Raw genomic sequence first — 23,245 nt, forward strand, 5'->3', positions numbered from 1 at the left:
GCCCACACTTGACAACCTCGTGATCCACCCACCCATACAAAAGGCAAAACACAGATCCGGGTCTAGTGGCTAAGAGTGACATGGTCTATCTAATCCGGAGGGGAGGAGGGTGGCGGCCAGCAGCAGGGCAGCGACAGGGGCGTCCAGAATACTCCAGGTCACGACCCTCCCCACCCACCACTTGTTTGGGTGGCTTTAAAGAGTTGAGTAAAATCAAGCTGGTAACCAACCATGACTGAAGGTGGATTTGACCCTGTGAATGTATTTGCTCTCATGAACGCACTATGAGAAGACTCATCAATCTGCTCCGGCAGTCCCGGGCCTATTGTACCAACACAGAATGCCTTCGGGAATTGCCAGGGCCCTCCGGTGACAGTGGCATCAGCATCACTGTGATCTTGATGGCTGGATGGTGATCGCTGTGCTCCTCTTTCTACTGAGGCCTCCTAACCTGAGAGGCTTCAGCCTTCCTGGAAAGCCCTCCAGTCCTCACAGTGGACAGGTCCCGCCAGCCCCTCCTGTGGGCTAACATCCTGGTGTGGGAAACAGCGATTGTTTGATGCCCTGCACGACCGAACGACTGAAGAGAACATGGCATTACCTGTCTCTCCTTTTCCATCTGCAGTGTGGATGGTATTGTTTTCATGAGCTTCTAGAAGTTTCACTTGCCAACTGCCTTTGTTTCCTGTGTTGCCACAGTCCTTGTTTACAGTATACCCCAGTAAATGATTTCTTTGAAAAATCAGGGCTGTGTTGGTTGGCCTAAGCTTAAACTTTCCACTCGTTCTCCCTGGAACCCTGACCATAGCGTCTGTGGTGGTTTCTGGCCCAACTGAAGGAAAATTAAGGTTTCTGCATTTAAGTATTTTAAGTGGTTTGGATAGATTTTAATTCTTTTCATAAGGTATATTCTGGTTGTCTGGTATGAGTGACAGAGCCATGCCGTAGTCACTTTACTGTGGCAGTTTACCTATGGGTGGCAGTTTTCTGTAGTCCTTGACACTGATACTTTAGATCATTTTCCTTACAAAGTCCAGCTGGCTTATATGGCTAGAATAGGAAAATCGATTTGGTTGTTTACTGATTTTTTTTTAATTACCATTAAAAATTTCTGATGGTAATACTTTAAATAAACATGATTGATTAATATTTTTAAAAGAGGTAAAACACTCAGAGACCTAGAAAACCATGGATGGGTTCCTCTTTAGTGAACTGGAGTCACAAAAATGTCAGAATCACACAGTCAATCAGGATTCACCTGAAACCAGACACTACAGACATGGTCTCATTTACATAGAAAGAAGTGGCTGTTGGGAAATGATAAGCAAAGTTGCTCAGCACGACCATGAAAGGACTCTTCACAACTGGGCATAGTGACTCAAAGTGCCAATTTCAGTGCTTGGGATAAAGAAGTAGGTAGATTCCTGTAGGATCAAGGCCACCCTGTTTCACCCAGCAAGTCCATGATGTTTAGTTCTGCCAGATTATACTGAGAGGTCCCGTTTTTTCCCTTTTTTTTTTCATACTTTTTACTTGTGTGAGTATATTGTAGCTATCTTCAAACACACCAGAAGAGGGCGTCAGGTCCCATTGCAGATGGCTGTAGGTAGCCATGTGGTTGTTGAGATTTGAACTCAGGATCTCTGGGAGAGCAGTTGGTACTCTTAATCCCTGAACCATCTCTCCAACCCCTGACAGATCCTGTGACAACATACTGACTAAAACGCTTTATACATTCCTTCAAAGGGTTAATATTTCCAGGCTTGAATGACAATGGTGCATTATAACTTAGATGAAGTATTTCATAAGTGATACTGGTCTCAGATATTGAAGTGGTGAGTAAACGATCAGAAATAGAGGACGCCGCAGGCCACTGGATATCTATGCAGGATAGCAGTAGATGTAGTTGCACTTTTTACATAAAACACACAGAGCTTTCCAAACCTATTTATTTTTATTTTAGTTTGTTTAAGATTTATGACGTATACAGCATTCTGCCTGCATGCATGCTTACAGGCCAGAAGAGGGCGCCAGATCTCACTATAGATGGTTGTGAGCCACTGTGTGGTTACTGGGAATTGAACTCCGGACCTCTGGAACAGTAGCCAGTATTAACTGTGGAACCACCTCTCTGGCACCATTACTTCTATTCTAATCTGCCTGATGTCTCCAGTAATTTTCTTATGAATGTTCTCTTGGCATGATAAAGTTTGGTCTTACCCTGTGCGCTCAGAAGGGACACACATCTGCAATGACATGTTTATTTGGGGTTTTGTATTTGTAATCCAAGATCTTTTTGTTTGTATTTAGCATGGAACTATCTATGTAAACAAGGATGTTCTCCTCCCTGCCTCTGCCCTCCTGCTTGAACTCTTGAACTAACAGTGGACCACCACCATGAAAGGCACTTTCTTCTTTGTGTCCTATATCCACAAACAAGCAATTATGTTTGTTACTAGGGCATACTAGGGCATTATGAAATATGCTATCACCTTAGATGGTTCATGACATGGCGTATAGATTAACAACTTGTAGCTGGGTATTTCGAGGCATTGTTCCATTGGACTAGACAGAAGACTCTGGCATGAATTTTCTACACTTGATCTTAGCCAAAAGGCTGAGAAGCGATGAATTTTCTAATGGCGTTACGTGCCCTATCATTTTTCTGAAAGTCCTTTGGACTTATGCCAGAGTGAGGGATGTGCACGAATCTCACTGGAAATTAAGTGTCCGTTTCCTTTAAGGCTGAGGTTGGGTTTCTTTTGAGAGTGGAGTGCTTGTGACTGGGATGATTCAGGTCTCCTCCAGCCAAGGCAACTGTGGGAGAAGACATCCCTCAGGTGCACTGAATTCTCACTTCCACAAGGTGGCAGCCCATACCTAGCAATCCATATCCACATTTCTTCAGGACAAACACATAAGGGCCATTTGGCTAGAAGGGGTCAGAACAACACCACTCTTCTGTTCCCCTTTTATTGAGCAGTAAGTGGTGATCGCCCTTAGAGACAGCAGACTGCTGTGGTCAGAATGGAGGAAGGTGATAATTTAAGGCCTGTCACTGTAGGAATGAAAAGTTGACATTTTTATCTGCAGATAGTATAATAACATTTATGAAACATTTATGAAAATCCAAGGATATAATCATTAAGGAAAAATTTCAAGCTGATTGCCCATTAATTATTATATATCAATTGTATAAAAAATCAAAGAAAAGCTATTGCTAAGGAGTACTGATCAAAAAGACTGCATATTTTTATTTTTTCATTTTAATTTGGTTTCAAACAGTGTGTGTGTGTTCCTACATTTTAAACTGATGTGAACAAAGAGCAACTGTCCAGAGGGATAAAAAGAAATGATAGAAGAGGTGAGGAAAGGTAGGACAATGGTATTGAGAGGCAGAGATAGGCACAATATATGGTATATACATATATGAAAATTAGACACACACACACACACACACACACACACACGTGCAATAGCAGCAAGGTACTCAGCAGGTAAAGAACTTGCTGCACTAGTGTGATTATCTGAGTTCAATACCTGGGACCCATGGTAGAAACATGAACTGAAAATTGTAGCACGTATGTGCACAGACACACACACATATCCACTGACTAAGAAAACTTTGAAAATTATAAGCATTTGACTTTAGAGGCCGAAGGATCAGGAGTTGGAAATGAGGTCACCCCAACATTCACTCACCTCAGAAAACCCAAGAACCGAGATTGAGCTAAGCTAATGAGTCCGATTAAAGTGAGGCAAATGTAAGAAAAAAGAATTTTAATGTGCAAGTATGCATGGCATAAACCACAACAAATATTAGGTTAGAAATATCAAATTGCGGGCTGGAGAGATGGCTTAGTGGTTAAGAGCACTGACTGCTCTTCCAGAGGTCCTGAGTTCAAATCCCAGCAACTACATGGTGGCTCACAACCACCTGTAATGAGATCTGATGCCCTTTCTGGTGTGTCTGCAGACAGCTACAGTGCACTTATAATAAATAAATCTTAAAAAAAAATGGCTGGAGAGATGGCTCAGAGGTTAAGAGCACTGTCTGCTCTTCCAGAGGTCCTGAGTTCAATTCCCAGCAACCACATGGTGGCTTTCAACCATCTATAATCAGGTCTGGTGCCCTCTTCTGGTCTGCAGGTGCATACATGCAGGCAGAAAGCTGTATGATATATACATAATAAATAAATAAATAAATAAATAAATAAATAAATAAATAAATGTTAAAAAATATCAAATTGCTGGTCCTTTATATTAGTTGAAAGAAAGAAAGTAACAAATAAGCAAAAAAAAAGAGAGAAAAAAGAAACTAAACGACAAACTTATGAAGGGAAGTAGAAGCCATCAAAATGAGGGCAGGGAGTGAAAGAAAATGGGCGGGGTGCCATGCTTGAAGGAGGAAAAGACTCTCTGCTCTGATGAAGCTGACAAAGGTGGTGCCTGCAGGTCCTTCACAGGCGCTTTTAACCTGCCGGCTCAGCTTAGGCACAGTTGTTTGTCCTCTTGGATCCTGTGCGGATTCCAGGTAAGGCGGGCAGTGGGAGAGCCAGGTCTCCAGCTAACTGGCTAAGCTGCTGTTCTTCAGAGCACAGGGTGCTTTGTTGCAGCTTGAGCAGGAGCTCCTGAGTCTGCACAGCCGCTGCCACAATGTTTCCACCACACTCCTGCTTTCCTCCCCTGTGAAATCCCCTCCTGAGTCATGTTTGCTGCTTGCCGTGTACTGAACTGCTGCCAAAGGAAAACAAGCTCGTTCCTGAAGAACTATTGCTGAACAGGTCCTCTTCCCCATATCATAATAACTTTTCTCTTCCATTACCTATGATGTGGGCTACTTATTAAAAGTAGTTTGCAAAAAACTTTGCCTCCATCCTGCTGTAGTAGAAATAAGAAAAAAGCAAGCAGGTCCTTTTGTAGAAAATACTTTATCAGAGGTCTTAAGCTCCTCAGGCTTCCTCAAAGAAGCTCTGAAGGCAATTTTAGGAAGTATCTAATTATATTGTATGTGATAAAAGAAGAGAGGCACTTGGGTCAACTAAAATCCAACTTTATCAGTCTGCTCTCTTAGTCTTCAGTGCATCTATCCAGGCTCTTCTGGCTTTTAGAGTCTCTAGCGAGAAGTAATGTGTGATTCTCATGGGAGGACTGACTGTGTATGTGAACAGTCCTTTTTCCCTTACAGCTTTTATTACACTTTATTTGTTCTCCATGTTTCCTGTCTTAGGTAATATACGCACAGGGGAATTTCTTCTCGACTCCAGTCTGTTTCATACTGTGTGCTCCTTTTACTTTGATAAGTCTCTTGCTTAAGTTAAGGACATTTTCTTCTATGATTTCGGTTGAGAATGGTTTTTTTTTCTTGTTTTTGATTTTTATTTTTGTTTTTTTGTCTTATTTGCCTTTGACCCAAGTTTATTTTCATCCTTCCTATATACTTTATTGTCTTTATCATTTTATTATTATATTTGTTATTTAGCAGAAAAATCCTACTTCTTGCATGTTTTCTCCCAGGATTCTCTTACTTACTTACTTACTTACTTACTTCCTTCCTTCCTTTCTTCCTTTACTTTTCCTTTATTCCTTTCCCCCTCCACTCTTTTCTTCCCTTTGAATTTAACATTTTCCCTCTATCTACGTATCCATTCCTTCTATCATCTCTTCAATGCCTGAGGTTCTCTATTCCATCTGTTGGAGTCTGTTATTAAGGTCTGCCTCTGAGAGACTATTTGAGTTCCTACATTTTACTCATCCACATCTCTCTGTTTATGTTTCCTTCATTCATTTCCTTCCACAGTTAGTGTTTTCACAGATTTCTTTATTTTTCTCTTTAAAGACCTCTATGATATGTGCAAATGCTGTTTTACAATCTTTTTTTTATTCTTGTCCTTCAGTCATGTTGACATATTCAGGGCCTTCTGTCATAGTGTTGATGGGCTCTAATAGAGATTTGAATGTCATGGCTGTTACTGGTTGTGTTTGTATGCTGGTCTGTAGTTATCTGGGGTTGGGAAGATTGTAATTCTAGGGGCTGGATCTGGTTTTGTGTGGTAGAAAGTATTTGATCTCAACCATGGATTTCTGCCCATACTTTGTCCATTTAGTTTCTGGATAAAAGGTGCACACAAGCTTTATGTTTATGATAATCCTTAATCAGCACAAGAACTGAGCAGATAGCTATCCTCTGTACTATTATGCATATTTCTCCAAAAGTTCCATTGTGTAATTTGCCATGGTTTTGTCTGAGCTGCTTTTCACTCCAATTAGCCCACTCACACGGCCATTATTTAAAGATTCTTACCTCCTGGTGGCTTCTCCTCTATTTATGTTCTTCTTTCTACCCCTGTCTGTCATGGTCTCCTCCCACCCCCAAGCTGGAACCACCAGGGAACACCTGTCTTAATTCTGCACAGCTTTTGACTATAGGCGTTTTAATTTACAATTCAGAAATAAGTTGGTGGTAAGGTCACATAAGAGTATGCATTGGTGTTTTCTTTCTTTCGTTTGTTGTTGTTGCTATTTTTAATTTGTCTTTGCTTGTTTGGTTGGTTGGTTGGTTTTTGAGACAGTGTTTCACTACTGTATTAGCATTTTCAAAAGCCAGTTGCTTGATTAAGATATCTGGGGTCAGAGAAAGGCCTGAATGTTAGTATTCTGCTAGCAGCCTTCTGATGAAGATGTAGAACTCACAACACCCACTGCACCACACCTGCTTAGAGGGTGACACGCCCCCACCTTAAAGATATTGGACTAAACATCTTAACCTGTAAGCCACTGCAATTAAATGCTGTCCTTTATAAGACTTTCAATGGTCATGCTATATGTTCACAGCAGTAAAACCCTAACTTCACCGTCCTCTGAAGGATCATTTACCCAATGTAGGGGACTGCCAGGGCGTTGAGACAGGCATGAAGATCTGAGTTCAAGGTCAATCTACACAGGAAGATCCAGGACAGGCAAGCTGAGGCAGGGAAGGAGTGGAAAACAGGAAGCTAGTGATAATGGAATAGAATGAGGTGAGCAATTCCAGCACCTCCGAGCAGCAGAAGTCAGCAGCTTTGCCCACAAAGCCCTGACTTTAGTGTATCAATCTCAGATGAAACATTCAACTTTACACTGAACATTTTTAAGACTGCTATGAACTATGGGAATTCTGGAAGTTGACCTAATGGATTTTGCATTGTGCTATGTCTAGATGTGGCCCCCATAGTCTCATAGGTTTGAAGAAGCCTCTGGAAGCCTCAGAGTGGAATGTGAAGGTTTGTATATGCTTGGCCCAGGGAGCGGTACTATTATACAGTATGGCTCCTTTGGAGTAGGTATTTCCTTGTTGGGTCAGGTGTTTCGCTGTGGGTCTGGCCTTTAAGACCCTCATCCTAGCTGCCTCAAACTGAGTATTCTGCTCGCAAACATCACATGAAGATGTAGAACTCTCAGCTCCTACAGCACCATATCTGCTTAGATGCTGCCAGGCTCCCACCTTGATGATAAAGAACTGAAGATCTGAACCTTTAAGTAGCTCCAATTAAATGCTGCCCTTTATAACATTTGTCTTAGTCATGGTATCTGTTCACAGCAGTGAAACCCTACCTAAAAACTTCACATAGATGCCTGGAAGTTGAGATAATTAGCATGCAGACCCCATAAATGTGTCCCTACATATCTGAAGAAACACTTTGTTCAGGTATGATCCATTGCCACAAATAAGGAACACAATGAAGGACAAATGTCCATGGTAGGGGCTGGAGAGATGGCTCATCATTTGAGAATTTGTTTCTCAAAAGACCTGCAGGGCACCTAACAATCCTCTGTCACTTAAGTTCCAGGTGAAACACAGTGACCTCTTCTGGCCTTTGGGGAATAGCATGCACAGACCTACAGAAGGCAAAACACTCATAAATATAAAATAAATCAACAACAAAAATAAACAAAAACAAAAGCACCCAAAAGAGGGAAAAACAAAGGAGAAAACTCATAGGGCACCTTTGCCTGGATATTTTGTTCAGCTTTTAAAGAAATCTAGAAACTGAATTGTAAACTATGTGGTCTGCTTGAGTTGAAATCCCAAATGGAACATAGTACATTGTCAAGAACAAAAGTCACCATCCTAATCAAGAAGAACAAGAAAACAACCAACCATAAAAACCCTATCCCCTGAAAGGGCTTTATTATCTCTTCTGTGCAGTTACAATTGATATCATGTTTGAAGGAAACCAAAAGCAAGCAATTCTGTTTCATGACTGCTTCTATACTCCCTATAATATTGTTTTATTTCCTGGGAGATACTACAGAAAGCCTGATGGATATTCCATTAATATGTTCAACACTCTCATCTACAAAAGAGTATATTTTAGCGGTCGCTAAATATTTGATAAGGATACAGCATTGATAATTTTTTCATCATGAAGTTGGTATTCAGAGTTGGACACACAATCTACACTGAAAGTACAATTGTCTTTGTATCTCAGTCTGACTGGGAAGTAATTATGATGCCCAATCCCTGTGAGAATGCAGAATCCATCCCTGCCTGAGAGCTGTGGGATTTCAGATGGTTATATCACACTTCAATAAAGAAGGTTCTTAAGAGTGACGAGTTCGAGATCTCTGTTTGATTCACAAGGATACATTCGATTTACTCAAAAGTAACAGGACACAAGGATTCAATATCTGCGGTGTAGATGGTCTTGCTGGCCTCCTCACAGAACCTCTTTCCCTCCTCAAAGGATGCTTGCAGTTCAGTCTGCTCCACCAGCAGTTTTCTGTTCTCATTCATCAGAATCCTTACATTCTTCTTCAATTCATTGCATTCATTCAGGAGTTGGAAGTTTCTGATGCTGAATCAAAAACAAATAATGGTAAATCCCAGGCAGTTTCTATTTGCCGGCCACTCCTGCAAGTACAATCATCCCTTCAAGGGCCCCATCCACAGGCATCTCCAGACTAGAGCCACAGTTTGCATGTTAGCACCAATTAGAGGCAGGTCAAATCCCGAGTCCGCACTCCATGGGAATCAAAGTACTTCAGAAAATCCTGACACTAAGAGGGTATGTGCACATCAAAGAAGAGGAAATGGTGCATATGGGTGCTTATGTGTTCATGGTATTCTAAAACCATTGGCAGGTAGAGGGCCAATCCCCTCTGAGGGATGATAGAAGACCCAGCAGCTATAGAATGTTCCCATGTGTTTCTCATGGACCACAGATCTTTTTTCAAAGTCATAGCTGGACAGAAGTATTCCCCACCTAGTGCTGTGGTCTCCTTTCTGTCAGTGACTCACCGGTAGGAATTGTTCTCTTGCGTGAGCTCCTTGTACTTCTCCATGGCATCACTTATCCAGTTGGTCATCTTATGCATATCCATCATTCTCATCTCATGTTGGGATTTAAGCATTGGCAATTCAACACTCAGCCTGTGTTAGAACATGACCCAAGGAACAAATAACTGTCTGAACTCATGATTTCACAATTAGATGAAGTGTAAATAAAAAATACCCAATAAAGAATTCAAATTCAAGGAATGTGGGCTAGGGAAGAAAGTGGAAAACTCAAAGACCACAGCAAAAACACAACAGTGAGACTCAAACCATCACTCTCCTATAGAAAATATTTCTCTGCAAATCAGCATGCATTTGTTTTGAAATAAGGGCTCCTTAAAAGGCTGGTGAGATACGGTCCTATAAAGACCCTCTGTATAGGAGGGGGAAAGCCTAAGAGCTGCATGTTTGGGAATAACAAGTGCCAAGAATTTATTTCCACAGTGACCTTTTCTAGGTCACAATAAAACATCCTTGGATAGTTAAAAAAAGAAAAGAAAGTTCAAAGCAGGAAAATTAAATAAATAAATAAATAAATAAATAAATAAATAAATAAGTGAAATCAGAGTGTTCTCTGGACTACCCAAGTCCATTTATATAACACAAACTTGCTCCTTCCAATGGTGCTGGTTAAACTAATTATCCTGGGCATTGGACGGCAGAGCCAGGGGACCAAATGGAGGGAGCTGACCTTCAAGATCTGGCCAGGGAAGCATGAAGGAATTGAATAGTTGTGTAAGAAGTATAAGATGTTTCCTCCAGTCTGTGCCATAGCCTTGGGTCCAACAGAAAGATGTGATGACATTTCTCTTGTTTTGAAAGCAGGGATTCTCAATCCTTGTTACAAGACTCCCAGAGGCCGTAACTACTTTTTATAGGGAAGAGGATTCATAACACCTCCTCCCCTCAGGAGAGTCCTATGTGCCAGCACGGTAAACAGAAGGAGCAAAGTGCTCTGTTGATCAATGACAGCCTCCACGGACTCATCACTATCATGACCTGCAAACTGTTCATCAAACAAATCCTCAGACCCAATCAAAGGTCCCAGACTCCCTGATCCTGAGCAAAACACACACAAATACTTTCACATCCATATGTACATACCAACCCATATACAAACATAATTAGAATGCCAACTTTTTCGTGGAGGTGCCATAGAATCAGTGTATAATGACCTAAATCAGAGTAAGAGTGATGACATTCAGGCATTTCATTCACACACTTAGATGCAGCAAGTGTGACCAGGTCCTTCCAGCTGTTGAAAAAAATCCAATCCAACTCCAAGGAGCTCAGGGTCAAGTACAAGAGAGGTTGACCCTAAACACACAGCACCTAGCTTCTCTCACAGGCCAGCACCCGCCAAGGCTCCTTAAAGTCCAGGATGAGAGATGAAACACTTTCTTGATGTCTCTTGGCTTAGCAGAGAGAGCACAAGACAGTCAATAGGTTACAGGGCATAATGACTACCTGTAGTTCAAACCATCATTGACATAAAGGTCCAGGATTCGAGAAAGTTCATCCCGCTCGATTTTACACTTCTGGATTTCAAGTTTTAGTTCCTCCAATTTCTTTATATGCTTTTCATGGTTACTGATGAAATTTTCTGATGATGCCTTCCGAATAAACCCTGTAGATAGATAAACACAAGTGAATGTACATATTTGATAGCCCATGGGTAGAAAAGACCATTCTGAGTCTCAAAAAGGAGGTTGAGGAAGAGGAAAGGCTGGAGACTTGTTGAATCCCTGAAAGAGAAGAAAAGCTATCTTTAATGTGGACTCTTAAACTATTTCCCTCTTCCCAACCTCCATTGCCATACATAAGCCTCACTCACTATTACATGATCCCTCATACTGAAAGATAGAATCTACCTCAGACATAAAGATTTGGGACATTGTCAGCAGATAACAGACGTGGAGCAGGTAAATCCTGGAGTTCACAGCACCATCAAACCCTAATCGTGTGTTCAAGCTTAAAGAGACTGCGACCTCAATTCATGACTAGGGGGTGCATCCTTCCTTGTTGTTGTCACCACAGACTTAGTAACCTACAGTAATCTAGAGGATGAAGTGCTTCAGCACCCAACCATGAATGGGCACATTGTTATCCTCATAGGGCTTCCTCCTGGCATTCCTTGGCAGTAGAAATTAAAAAGCTCATAGAAAAGAAGCTGCAGGCCAGCCAATTCCTGGCTCTCTGTCAAATGAATCATCAGGACTCTTGACTCTTGGTCTGCAATTGACAAATTCCAAGGCTCCTGCTTGTAAGGCCAACTCCTGAAAGGCACAGCTCAAACCTCCCTCCTGGAGGAAGTTCCCCGACTCTACCCAGTACTCACTGTGCCTTCCCCAGAATGATTTCATTCTTCCGTACTTACAAGACAGAAGGCCAGTTTTCTTCTGCCTCAGTCTGGTCTCTCCTTGGTCTCCCCTCTCCTTCTGAACTAGCTTGAGCAGCTGGTGAAACATGCCTGTTTGTGAACCCAAAAGGCACTGAGGGAATCCCACAGGCAGTTGGTGTCACCACAACACTGGTGACATCACAGAAGATTCTAGTGCTCTCTTAGATACAAGAGATTGTCCAAGGAAGAGATTACTGATGACGTCACTGGGAAGTTCTATGGCCTACCTGCTACCCAGCTCTCCCAAAAGCAACCAATTTCTATGGGGCCCTTTTCTGCAGCCTCTCCTGTGACCCAGGGAATATCCTTTGGCAACTTCTCCTCCAGAGTTAGATATTTCTCTCTGCTTCATCGGATGTCATCAATGCTTTTGATGGGGAGAGTTGGTTACAACCCTGAATTGGATAAGAGACTTTTGTTAGCACCCAAATCCCTAGGGACCATAAATGAGGAAGATTTCTATCAATAATAAATCTACACCTGAGACGATGCACATACATACAGTCCAATTCCCAAAGTTTCCCTGTTTCCTAGAGGCCAATATATTTCTCCTGTAATTTTAATTTTATAAAACCTGAATAGTATTTGCTTATTGTGCATTCCTTGATAGCCAGGACTATTTCCACATACACATCCATGTATTTCACAAAGTCAATTTTAATAATCCTACTTCTTGCAATAAAAACTCCCTTTTCTTGGGAATATAGAGGATCAACTACAGGGCAAATATAAAATCATAAATTTCTGTCCCTTCTTTTACATATTAAGTAGGACATCATTCCTTCTCAAATATAGCCAATTAAATTGGTCATCAGTGAGTAAAGGTCAACCTGGACTGCGTGTTCCTACATTGTAGCCCGACAGCCATCACTTCTCCAATATCTGTCTTCCTTCATTTCCAAGTCCAGGCATGAGGATATTGGGGGTTGCCCCTTGATACTTTATTCCTAACAAACATAAGAATCAGCAGGATGGGCAGGGAGTCGAATGGCCTGAGGTCAGGTTAAACCTCAATTTTAGTGGGTCCATAAGTTCAGGGGAAAGTCCATTTGGCATTGTCATCTGTGGCTTCTGTGTTCTTCTCCTAGGTGTGCTCAATCTGTGCTATGATGCCTCCTAACCTCACAGACGTAAGAGTCTAAAACACGTATGTCTTTTCTGGGAAGGGCTCTGCCTCTGACTCCCACCTGGAGTTGGACAACATTGCTATACAAAGCTCAAAACAGAGGAGTGGAGATAATGGATGCTTCAGAAGTTTAGGGTCATTTCTTCCAAATAAGGCACATATTTTTCCAATGTAATTTTTCCTTTGTTCTTTCACTCATGGTGGCTGGCTTCTTTCCTGGCCTGAAGTATACTGGAGTCCAATCTTTTGGATGACTGAAGCATCTTTTTTTGAGATGACAGGCCCACCAAGGGGCCTGCTGCATACAGGCTCCTATCACCAAGGAAGTTGTTGCTACAGAATCATAGCATGGTGGTAGCAGCACATGATCTCTCACAGTCTTCTCTGCTGCAATTGCTAAAAGAATAATAGGGTTGTTTGTTTTTTAATATTTTATTGGAAATACCTACAATGCTGGTCAGAGTTGATACATGCCTTTAATCCCAGCACCCATAAAGTTTTTTTTCTTTTTTCTCTTCTTTTTTTTGCAATTGTTGTTAGAATTCCTGTTGTTTTCTTTGGTAATTCCCTCTATTTGCTCTGTACCTAGAATGTTAAGTCCACACTCTTCATGGCCCTATTCTTCATGGTAAAGATTTTGCTCATACCACCCACACCACACATGATCACATTATTTACTTTCAAAGAAGGAAAACAGGCATGAAGAAGAGAGTTAACGTGTATGGTCTCAGGTAATCAACACATCATGAGTGCAGGATGGCATCCTAGGGTTTTGGATTACCCAAGCTTCTGGTTTTGAGATTGACAGGCCTCTGCAGAAGTCTCCAGTTGGGTAGCAGAGAGTCTGGAAAGGCTGAAATAATGGCTTCCCACGCATGGAAAAGGCTGCCCTTCAGTGCCTCTGCAGCCTGAGCAGAGGTCTACCAAGAGCACAAGGGCACTTGACCAGAGCTGGTAAGGGACTGCCTTTTGGATGATCCGTGAGACCTGGATGAACAGAGGCCTCCAGAGTCCTGATAAAGGGAAGGAGAGTCACATAGATGTGCTGGAAACAATCGATCTTTGGGCTGCAAGTCGTGCATTTATCTTTGCTGTGTAAATAGTATTTGTAAGTGACAGAGGCATCCTACTTTATCATGTCTAGTCACTCTAGTTGTTAAAGTGTTTGCTAGTGTAAACATAGTAGAGTTAGTACAACAATACACTGTGTCCCGTTTTGTTAAAGAACTTTATTTTATTTTTTTATTTATACATATTTTACTTATTCACATTGCATGCTGCTCACTGCCCCCTGACACCCGGTTTCTCTCTCCCACAATCCTTCCCCAAGTCTCCTAGTATATTCTTCTCTGGGTGTATGAGGGCCAGCTATCACAGTAGATCCCTTCTTCCACCAAATCCAATTTACCCATCCTGGGGCAGGTGCTGAGGATGCTGGTAATGGACGCCTTGGGCTTTCTTCATGCTCCAATTTGCTGGCTTTGGGAATTTCATGCAGATCTGTCTGTGAACTTGGTACTTCATATAGACAGCACACAAGAAGCACTGATTTGGATAATGTTCTTGAGAGTATATTTCAACAAACTTACCCCCACTAATATTCTAACAATGACAAAGGTAATGGGACACTATACATCTATTCCAGGAGTTTCCATTTCTGAGAGCAGCAGAATAGAAGCCCACAAATTGGCAAAGTTAAGTGAGGTCACACAGGGGACCTAAGAGCACACTGCTGCTTTCCTAGAGTGTATCCTAGAGGCTTATGATATCTATACACCCTCAGATCCATATGCACTGGGCACCAGGCTAATTCATTGCTTTTGTCACTCAGTTTGCCACTAATATTAGGAATCCCAAAAGTCAGAGAAATTTGGAGGTATGAATAAGTCCCAGGGGCTGGAGTAAGCTCAAAAAGTTGTGACAACAAAGCACTGATTAAGAATCAGAGAAACAAGATGCTCACCAAGACCATAGTTGTATCCCATTAAGAAAATATGAATAATAAGCCACCAGGTGAAAATATAAAGTAGGAGGTGAGAGCCCTAGAAGGTCTATCCTTTGCCCTCAGGGAAGCAACCATTCTTTCAGCCATTCCCGGCCCTCTGCCACACAATCAGAGACTTCCCCCAATAACTCACTGACCTTTCTCAAAGACCTATCTGGGCTTCTCCCTGTAGAATAGGACATGCAGAGTCCTTGAGGACCCGCCAAGAGGTCTCCTCCACACAGGCTCCTTGTGGGCAAAGGAAAATGTTCCTGCAGAATCTGCCATGGCAGCAGGAGTTTCAACCAGACTGCTCTTCCTTCCAGCACACTGGATGCAGGCCTGAGGCCTTGGATATCTTGGAAAAGAAGAAGCACACACTACCTCACAGCTCCCTCTGCTGGCGACTGCTAGAGCTGTGATAGGACGTGTGTGTGTGTGTTTATTAGAAGCATCTACAAAGCTGATGAAAGTTGGCACACGCCTTAATCCCAGCATACAAAATTTATTTTAATCGTTGATGTTCTTTTTTTGTTTGTTTATTGTTTTTAATCCCCCCAGCTAATTGCTCTATACCTAGAATATTAAGCTCACGCTCTGGAGGGACCTATTCATGTTAGGCGATGCTTTTATTCTTACTAACCACTCCACAGATGATCCCATTATTTACTTTCAAATAAGAAGACAGTCATAGAGAAGTGACAACCAGTATGCTCTCACAGAAGAAACACATCACAACTATGGAATGGCAACCCAACCTTTTGCATTTGTTATGCCTTTTTAAATTTTTTTATTCTTTATTTGTTTTTAGTTACATTCAAATGTTATAGCCTTTCTCTGTTTCACACCCATATCCCCCTACCCCATCCCCCTCACCCTGTTTCTCTGAGGGTGTTCTCCCCCCCCACCCAACCCTTCCTGCCACCCTGCCCTGACATTCTCCTACACTGGGGCATAGAGCCTTCGCAGGACCAAGGGCGTCTTCTCTCATTGATGCCCAACAAGCCAATCCTATTCTACACATGCTGCTGGAGCCCTGGGTCTGTCCATGTGTACCATTTGAATGGTGGTTTAGTCTCTTGGAGCTGTAGTTGGTTGGTATTATTGTTGTTATGGGGTTGCAAACCCCTTCAGCTCCTTCAATCCTTCCTCTGCGTCCTCCATTGTTCTCAGTTCAATGGTTGACTCCAAACATCTGCCTCTGTATTTGTCATGCTCTGGCAGTGCCTTTCAGAAGACAGCTATATCAGGCTCCTGTCAGCTCACACTTCTTGGCATCACCAATATTGTCTGAGGTTGGTGGATGTATATAGACTGGATCCCCAGTTAGGGCAGTCCCTGGGTAGCCTTTCCTCCAGTCTCTGCTCCAGACTTCATCTCCACACTTCCTCCTGTGAGTATTTTTGTTCCCCCTTCTGAGAGGGACTGAAGCTTCCACACTTTGGTCATCCTTCTTGAGCTTCATGTGGTCTGTGGATTGCATCTTGGGTAATCTGAGATTTGTGGCTAATGTCCACTTATCAGTGAGTGCATACAATGTGGGTTTTCTTGTCATTAGGTTTCCTCATTCAGGATCATATTTTCTAGTTCCTTCCATTGCCGTAAGATTTTCATGAAGTCATTGTTCCTAAGAGCTGAGTAGTATTCACTGTGTAGATGTACCCCATTTTCTGTATCCATTCCTCTGTTGAAGGGCATCTGGGTTTACCCAGCTTCTGGCTGTTATGAATACGGCTGCTATGAACATAGTGGAGCATGTGTTTTTGCTGTATGTTGGAGCATCTTTTGGGTATATGCCCAGGAGAGGTATAGCTGGGTCCTCAGGCCGTGCAATGTTCAATTTTTGAGGAAACTCCAGACTGATTTCCAGAGAGGTTGCCCGGTTTGCAATCCTACCAACAGTGGAGGAGTGTTCCTCTTTCTCCGCATTCTCGCCAGCATCTGCTAACACCTGAGTTTTTGATCTTAGCCTTTCTGACTGGTGTGAAGCGGAATCTCAGGGTTGTTTTGATTTGCATTTCCCTGATGACTGAGGATTTTGAACATAACAGAAGGCATTTTAAGAAATGATGCTACCCTAACTGGTGGTCTGCATGTAGTTGAGTGCCAATGGATCCATTTCTATCTCTTTCTACAAAGTTCAAGTCCAAGTGAATCAAGGAAATCCACATAAAACCAAACATGCAGAAGCTAATAGAAGGGAAAGTGTCGCAAAGTTCCTAGAACACATTTGCACAGGAGAAAGTTGTCAGAACAGAATACCAAAGAGTCAGGCTCTAAGATCAACAGTAAATGTATGAAATCTCAACAATCTGAAAACTTTCTTTAAAGCAAAGGACACTGCCAATAGGTAAAACAGCAAGCTACAGATTCGGAGAAGAGTTTTACCAACCCTACATCTGAGAGAGTGCCAAAATTCAAAATAAACAAAATACTCAAAAAGGAAAACTCCCAGACAAACAAATAACCCGACTTTTAAACTGGGATAGAGAGCTAAACCAAGAATTCTCAACTGAGGTATCTCAATGCCTGAGAAACTCATCAAGAAATGTTCAACATCCTTAGTTATCAGAAAAAGGTAAATCAAACGAACCTGAGATTCTTCATTACACCAATCAGAATGGCTAAGATAGAAAACTGAGGCAGCAGCAGAGTGGGCTAGGATGTAGAGAAACTGGAACACTCCTCCATAGCTGGTGCGATTACTGGCTGTATATCAATATCAACTCTGGATATCAATGTGGAGGATCAGGAAACATTGCAAATAGCTTTACCTGAAGACCCAGCTTTACCACCCACTTCAGCGCATATACTCAAACATGATCCACAAATGACAAGGATGTGTGGATGAATATGTTCATAGCAGCCTTACTCATATTAGTCAAATGCTGGAAACAACCACGATAGACCTCAACTCAACTGAGGAATGAATATAGAAAGTGCACTCTATTCAAACAGAGGAACAGTACTCGGGTATCAAAGATGAATACACCAGGAACTTTATAGGCAAAAGGATGGAACTGGAAAATAGTGAAGTAACAGAGATCGAAAAAGACATAACATGGGATGTATTTAGTGACAAATGGATGTTAGCCCAAAAGTACAGAAGACCCACTATACAATTCATTGATCACACGAAGGGTAACATGTCAGAAGGCCAAATTGTGGATGCTTGAACCCACTTAGAAGGGGAAGAACATAATCATGGGTGGCAGAAGGATGGAGGGACCTAGGTAGAGGCAGGGAAGGATGGACAAGGAGGGTGGGGGAGTAGCAACAATGAAAAGAGACAAGAGAGAAACCCAGAGGAAAAGTGGGATAAATAACAATAAGCATCAGTGGTGGGTGGTGAACTTGGGTAACCCAAATGAAAAATGAAGAAGTCAAAATCTTTTCATTTGCAGATGACGTGATACTATTTTTAAAACTAAAAATGTATCACCATCTCTCTTTTTTTTTTCCTTTTCTTTTTTTTCGGAGCTGGGGACCGAACCCAGGGCCTTGGGCTCGCTAGGCAAGCGCTCTACCGCGGAGCTAAATCCCAACCCCAATATCACCATCTCTTAAGACTGATAAATACATTCATAAAAGCACAATACAATGGGAACACACAAAATTTCTTAGCCTTCCTTTATGCCAATCCAAATCATACCATGAGAAAATCTGGGAAAAATTCCCCTCATAATCATCTGAAAATATAAAATGAAATAATGTGGATTGAAATACTTAAAATGCAAAGACAAATATGAATTAGTTAGAGGTGATCCTAAATAGAGACAACTTGTCTCTAAAAAATTAAGTTTCTTAAAGCTGAAAATACATTCATTAAAGTAGTAGAATGCAAAATAACACACAAAACTCATTACCTTTCCTGTATACCAAAAACCAACTATGGGAAAGAAATCAGGGAAATATTCTACTCAAAATAGTCTTAAAATATATAACAAAACACCCTGGATAAGCACACTTATAAAGCATACTATTAGTAAGAAGACATATAAAGTGCCTTGTCCATATGAAGCCAGACAAGAATTTGTGGATCTAGAAGACAAGGTATGAAGGACTGCGTGTAAATCCCAGTGACTGAGAAAGCAGCCTGGAGCCAGTTGTGTTACTGAGACTTCAGACAGCTTGGCCTTTACACATGTGACACAGCAGACTTCCATGAGCAAATCCTTAGCCTGGAAGATGTAGTTATGGTAGCCCAGAAAAACAAACACAGAACTGTCCCCTTTGTCTGCCTCTTACTACTCTGCTCTCCCACATCACAGGAGGCTGAATGGTCTTCCGCATACCCTGGGATGCAGCTCACAAGGGACAGCACCTGTCTTCAACAGAGCTTCATCTGAGCCTGCCCTTGGCCTGTGGTGGATGTGCAGGAAGTGAGCTGACAGGTGAAACGTAGCCTGGCTGGGTCTCAAAGTGCAGCTTGAGACTCACCCACTGTGATTGTCAACACTTCCATGTCTCCATTGGGAGGGCAGTGTCACAATGTCCTCCTACTGTCTTCTCACTCCATTCACATGCTTCGTGTGACACAAGCTCATTCACAGTTCACAGGAGGCAGCATAGCTTCAGAGCCCTCATGTCTGGCCACAGAAGCCAAGAGAGCAATGTCACAGTTCACAGTGACAATGTAGATATGCCAGGGCATTTCCTCCAAGTTTTACTTTCAAGTGTATCCTTTTATTGCAGTTTATGCTACTCTTTCTAGAAGGCCATGTTTCGGGAGAGCATTTGGATTTTGCCCCATCCACAGTTTACAGATTACTTACATAGACTCCTAGAGGATTTCAGTGGCAAGGTTTCCCTAAAGTTGTATGCAAACTAACTGTATACACACACACACACACACACACACACACACACACACACACACACACACGGTGCAAGGATAATAGAGACGCGCATGTTGAAGTAAAGTTAGGACAGTGGATCTAGAAGGTAAGATGTGAAGTGTTGTGCTAAAATCTAAGACCCTAGGACGGAGGATAGGAAACAATTGTGAGTGGTGCTTTCCCACAACTTGGCCACATGAACAATGAAGTATGAGACAACAGACCTGCATGGTCAAAGCCAAACCCCAGGAATGCACACAGTCTATTGAATGAGATTGCAGCTCATCTCTCTGATCTGTAAACACCTGTTCAGGTGTTTCCCACACTCACTGATATGTAGCAGCTGAGGGCAAGCACCTCTCCTGCATACTACTTCATTACAGTCCACCCCTAGCACCCTGAAGGGTATTTAAGAACGGACCTGATAGGTGATCTTTTGACCTAGCTGAATATGTAGCTGAAGCTGAGGATGTCAACATCCCCAGAGCTCTGTTGAGCAGTGGGTGCTGATTTACTCTGGCTCCCTTAGTAATACTTCAGAAAACCAAGGAGACAGCCTCCTCAGGCATATTCACAGCTGCACAGGATGGAACTTGGCTTCAGAACACCCTAGTCTGAGGTATAGAAGCCAGGATGAAAACTCCATCAGCACTCAGTTGCTATGGAGATGCCCAGAATCATGGATAGATCTCTCTAGATCCCAGGACTGTAGATATAGATGCCTTGTATTGGTAGAACATGATCGTTTAGTTCCCCCACTTACTGCTCAGGACACCTAGAGAAGTCAGGAAGGAGCCAGTCCCGGTTCTGGTTCACTGACTAACAGTTCTTCACTGCACTAGAAAACTGCATGACACTCACACATGTTGACTCAGAAATCTAAGGGGACCACTATCAGGGAATGGTAGTCAGAATAACTCTAGCGGAAAGCCTGAGATGATGAGGTCTCATCTAGAAGTTCTTCTCTCTCCCAGATATTAGTGTCAGACACAAACTGAACCAATCCAAAGGGGGAAGAGTCAGCTCTGAGCCGAGGATACCACACTAGTCTCGCCCTTCTTCCTAAGGACCTTTGTCTTCTAGATAAAAGGAGTAAAAGCCATGAGCTCTCAGGAAAACAGTGGTGCCCTTCCCAACAACTGGCTTCTGAAATAGAGAAATTAATGATGTAAAGGCTCTGAGTTCCAGGAACCATAACAAGCAGGAAGTCCAGCTGCTTCTTATAAGCTCCCGGCTCCAGATTTCCATACCTGGAAGCCTCAGCTCAAGGCTCTCTCCTCAAGGAACCTCCTCACCCATTGCCCAGAGCTCACTGAGCTTTCCCAAGGACCATTTATTTCTTCCTTTTTTACAACAAGACAGGAGGGCAGCTTCCTTCTCCCCAACTCTCATCTCTTCATGCTCTTTGTTCTTTCTCACAAACGGCTGCTTAGCCTGGACAACAGGTCAATTAGTGAACCATAGAGGCACTGAAGGAACATCCCACAGGCAGTTGGTGCCACCACAACACTTGTGGCATCACAGAAGATGCTAGGGCTCTCCTGGATACAAGAGATTGTTCAGGGAAGGGTCTACTGACGACGTCACTGGGAACTGCCAGGGCCTCCTGCTAACCAGCTTTCCTTATGGTGACCAGATTCTGAGGTGCCATCTCCAGGAGGCTCTCCAGTGACACAATGGAACCCTTTCCATATCTCCTCCCTCTAAAGCTAGAGATTTCTCTTTGCTGCATTAGTAGTTACATGCTCTGAAAGGGCAGATTGCGTCAGGGGCCTGGCATGGGGAGAAAGATCAAGGGACATGGGGTGGAAGATTCTTCTGGATAATAATTTTATTCCCAGATCCATTCCTGTGACATACATTCCAATTTCCTAGGTTTTCCTGTTTCCCAAAAGTCAGTATTTCCCTTCAGACCTTTAATTTATTGGATATTGGATTTCATTTTCTTATTGTGCATTCCTTCCAAGGTGTCTTTCTTTACACATATTCATGGATGTGTACTCACAAAGTCTCTGTTTTGCATCCCTTTGTTGCAATGATCTTGGTAACATAGTGAACCCAGTTACACAGTGAATATACAACTTTAAATGTTGTGCACCTACTTCAAATGATAAACTTCCAAATCCTTTCTCCAAAAAATAACCAGATATCAGTGAGCAAAGGACAACGTGGACGGAGATTGGTCCTCTGCAGTTCCATTAGACGTCACTTCTCTAGTGTCCACCTTCCTGAGTTCCCAGGGACAGGCCTGAGGGTGTTAGAGTTTGGACCATGATCCTGTATTCATGCCAAATGTAAGATCCAGGAGGTTGGGCAGGGAGTGGAAGGGCTTGAGGTCAGGTGAAAGCTCAACGTTAATAGGTCCAGAAGTTCTGGAGGGAGTCTATTTGGCCTTGTCATCTGTGGCTTCTACGTTCTTGACCTAGTTGTGAGGAATCCATGTTAAAATTCCACCTAACCTCATAGCTGTAAGAGTGTAAAACATCGCCACGTAGGTCCTTTGCAAATTGCTTTGTCCTTTTCGATGCCCAGTTGGCTCATGCAGTTTCACTACCACTAGGTCCAAATTAGGGGATATTGTTGATGGATTTGGAGGTTCACTGGGTCTCTCTGATAGTCAAAGTCATAGACTTTATGGAGAACTGGAAGGACAGGATTTCAAGAATAAAATAGTTGAAGAATTCTGCCAAGTGCTGACCTCTAAGACTTAGAAGCAATGGGGGGGGTGTATTCTAAACATATTATTATATGGCTCAATCCCTCCTTGTATGGAGTACAGCAGGGCCAAAATAAGAAAAGAGCCTTTCCACCCTTCATGGACTCTAATGAGAGTTTTCATAGTCTTTCCTTTAATGTCTTGTTCATTATTTCCACCTGCCCAGAATTCTGCACAACAGAGACTCCAAACTGTGCATACATCTTTGACGGTTATTCAGAGGCTTTGGCTGTGAGAGCTGGGCTATTATATGGCAGCATTTCTAGTAAGTGGCAAAATTAGGGGGAAAGTTCCTAGCAGAGCTTTCTAGTTGCTCTATGATCAGTTTCAGTCCGATGTAGTGAGCTTCTACTCACCCAGAAAAGGTATCAATAAAAACAAGCAGGTACTTTTATCTTACTCTAGGAGGCCATGTGTCAGTTAATTCAGGTTCTCATAATTTATCATAGCGTTGGCTACCTGTATGCAATCCTCTCTGGGTAAATGAGCTCTGTTTTTTATTTACATAGGTGTAAATGTGAAATCTGGCTTTGATATCTCCTTCTACACTGTCCAGTGTATGTGGGTATAACATACCTTTGTGTTGGCAACTCAGAGAGTTCTGTGGACCCAAGACAAGTAGTCTGGTAAAGCTGAGTTACCAGAACCTGCCAATTGTTTCTGGAAGAATGATCTTTCCCTCTGGTGTTCACCACCAACCTCTGGCGTCAAGCTATATATTTGATTCTTTTGCATCCTTACCTCTTGGTTATACTCGAAATACACAAGATCTAAGGCACAGACCACATGAAAATCAGGAAGGATGAGCAAAAGGGGATGCTTCACTCCTTCTTTAAAGGGGGAACAAAAATATCCATAGGAGGG

At 42.4% G+C, this 23,245-nt stretch overlaps 1 protein-coding gene across 2 annotated transcripts; it reads right to left on the reverse strand.

The window, feature by feature from the left end:
* Positions 1-8,138: 8,138 nt before the first annotated feature.
* Positions 8,139-11,784, reverse strand: Spetex2f (Spetex-2F protein). 2 transcript variants are annotated; one of them, XM_087585933.1, is made up of 4 exons: positions 11,188-11,375; positions 10,784-10,943; positions 9,281-9,412; positions 8,139-8,837 (listed from the first exon to the last, which is right to left on the reverse strand). In XM_087585933.1, the coding sequence occupies exons 3-4, from the start codon at positions 9,391-9,393 to the stop codon at positions 8,636-8,638; spliced, it is 315 nt and encodes a 104-aa protein (XP_087442059.1). In that variant the 5' UTR covers positions 9,394-9,412; positions 10,784-10,943; positions 11,188-11,375; the 3' UTR covers positions 8,139-8,635. The 2 variants fall into 2 exon arrangements, with proteins under 2 accessions (XP_087442059.1, NP_001009968.1); NM_001009968.1 differs by lacking the exon at positions 11,188-11,375 and adding an exon at positions 11,694-11,784 and having other exon boundaries at positions 8,636-8,837.
* Between the last annotated feature and the right edge of the window lie 11,461 nt (positions 11,785-23,245).

Source organism: Rattus norvegicus, chromosome 15 (assembly GCF_021556685.1).
Source record: "Rattus norvegicus strain SHRSP/BbbUtx chromosome 15, alternate assembly SHRSP_T2T, whole genome shotgun sequence".
In the NCBI taxonomy this organism is placed as follows: Eukaryota; Metazoa; Chordata; class Mammalia; order Rodentia; family Muridae; genus Rattus; species Rattus norvegicus.

Coding starts and splice junctions, on each gene's coding strand:
- Spetex2f (NM_001009968.1), bottom strand. CDS start 11,784: ATGTTTCACCAGCTGCTCAAGCTAGTTCAGAAGGAGAGGGGAGACCAA. Junction 10,944..11,693: donor GAAAACTGGCCTTCTGTCTT/GTAAGTACGGAA, acceptor ATCTATCTACAG/GGTTTATTCGGAAGGCATCA. Junction 9,413..10,783: donor AATGATGGTTTGAACTACAG/GTAGTCATTATG, acceptor GTTCTAACACAG/GCTGAGTGTTGAATTGCCAA.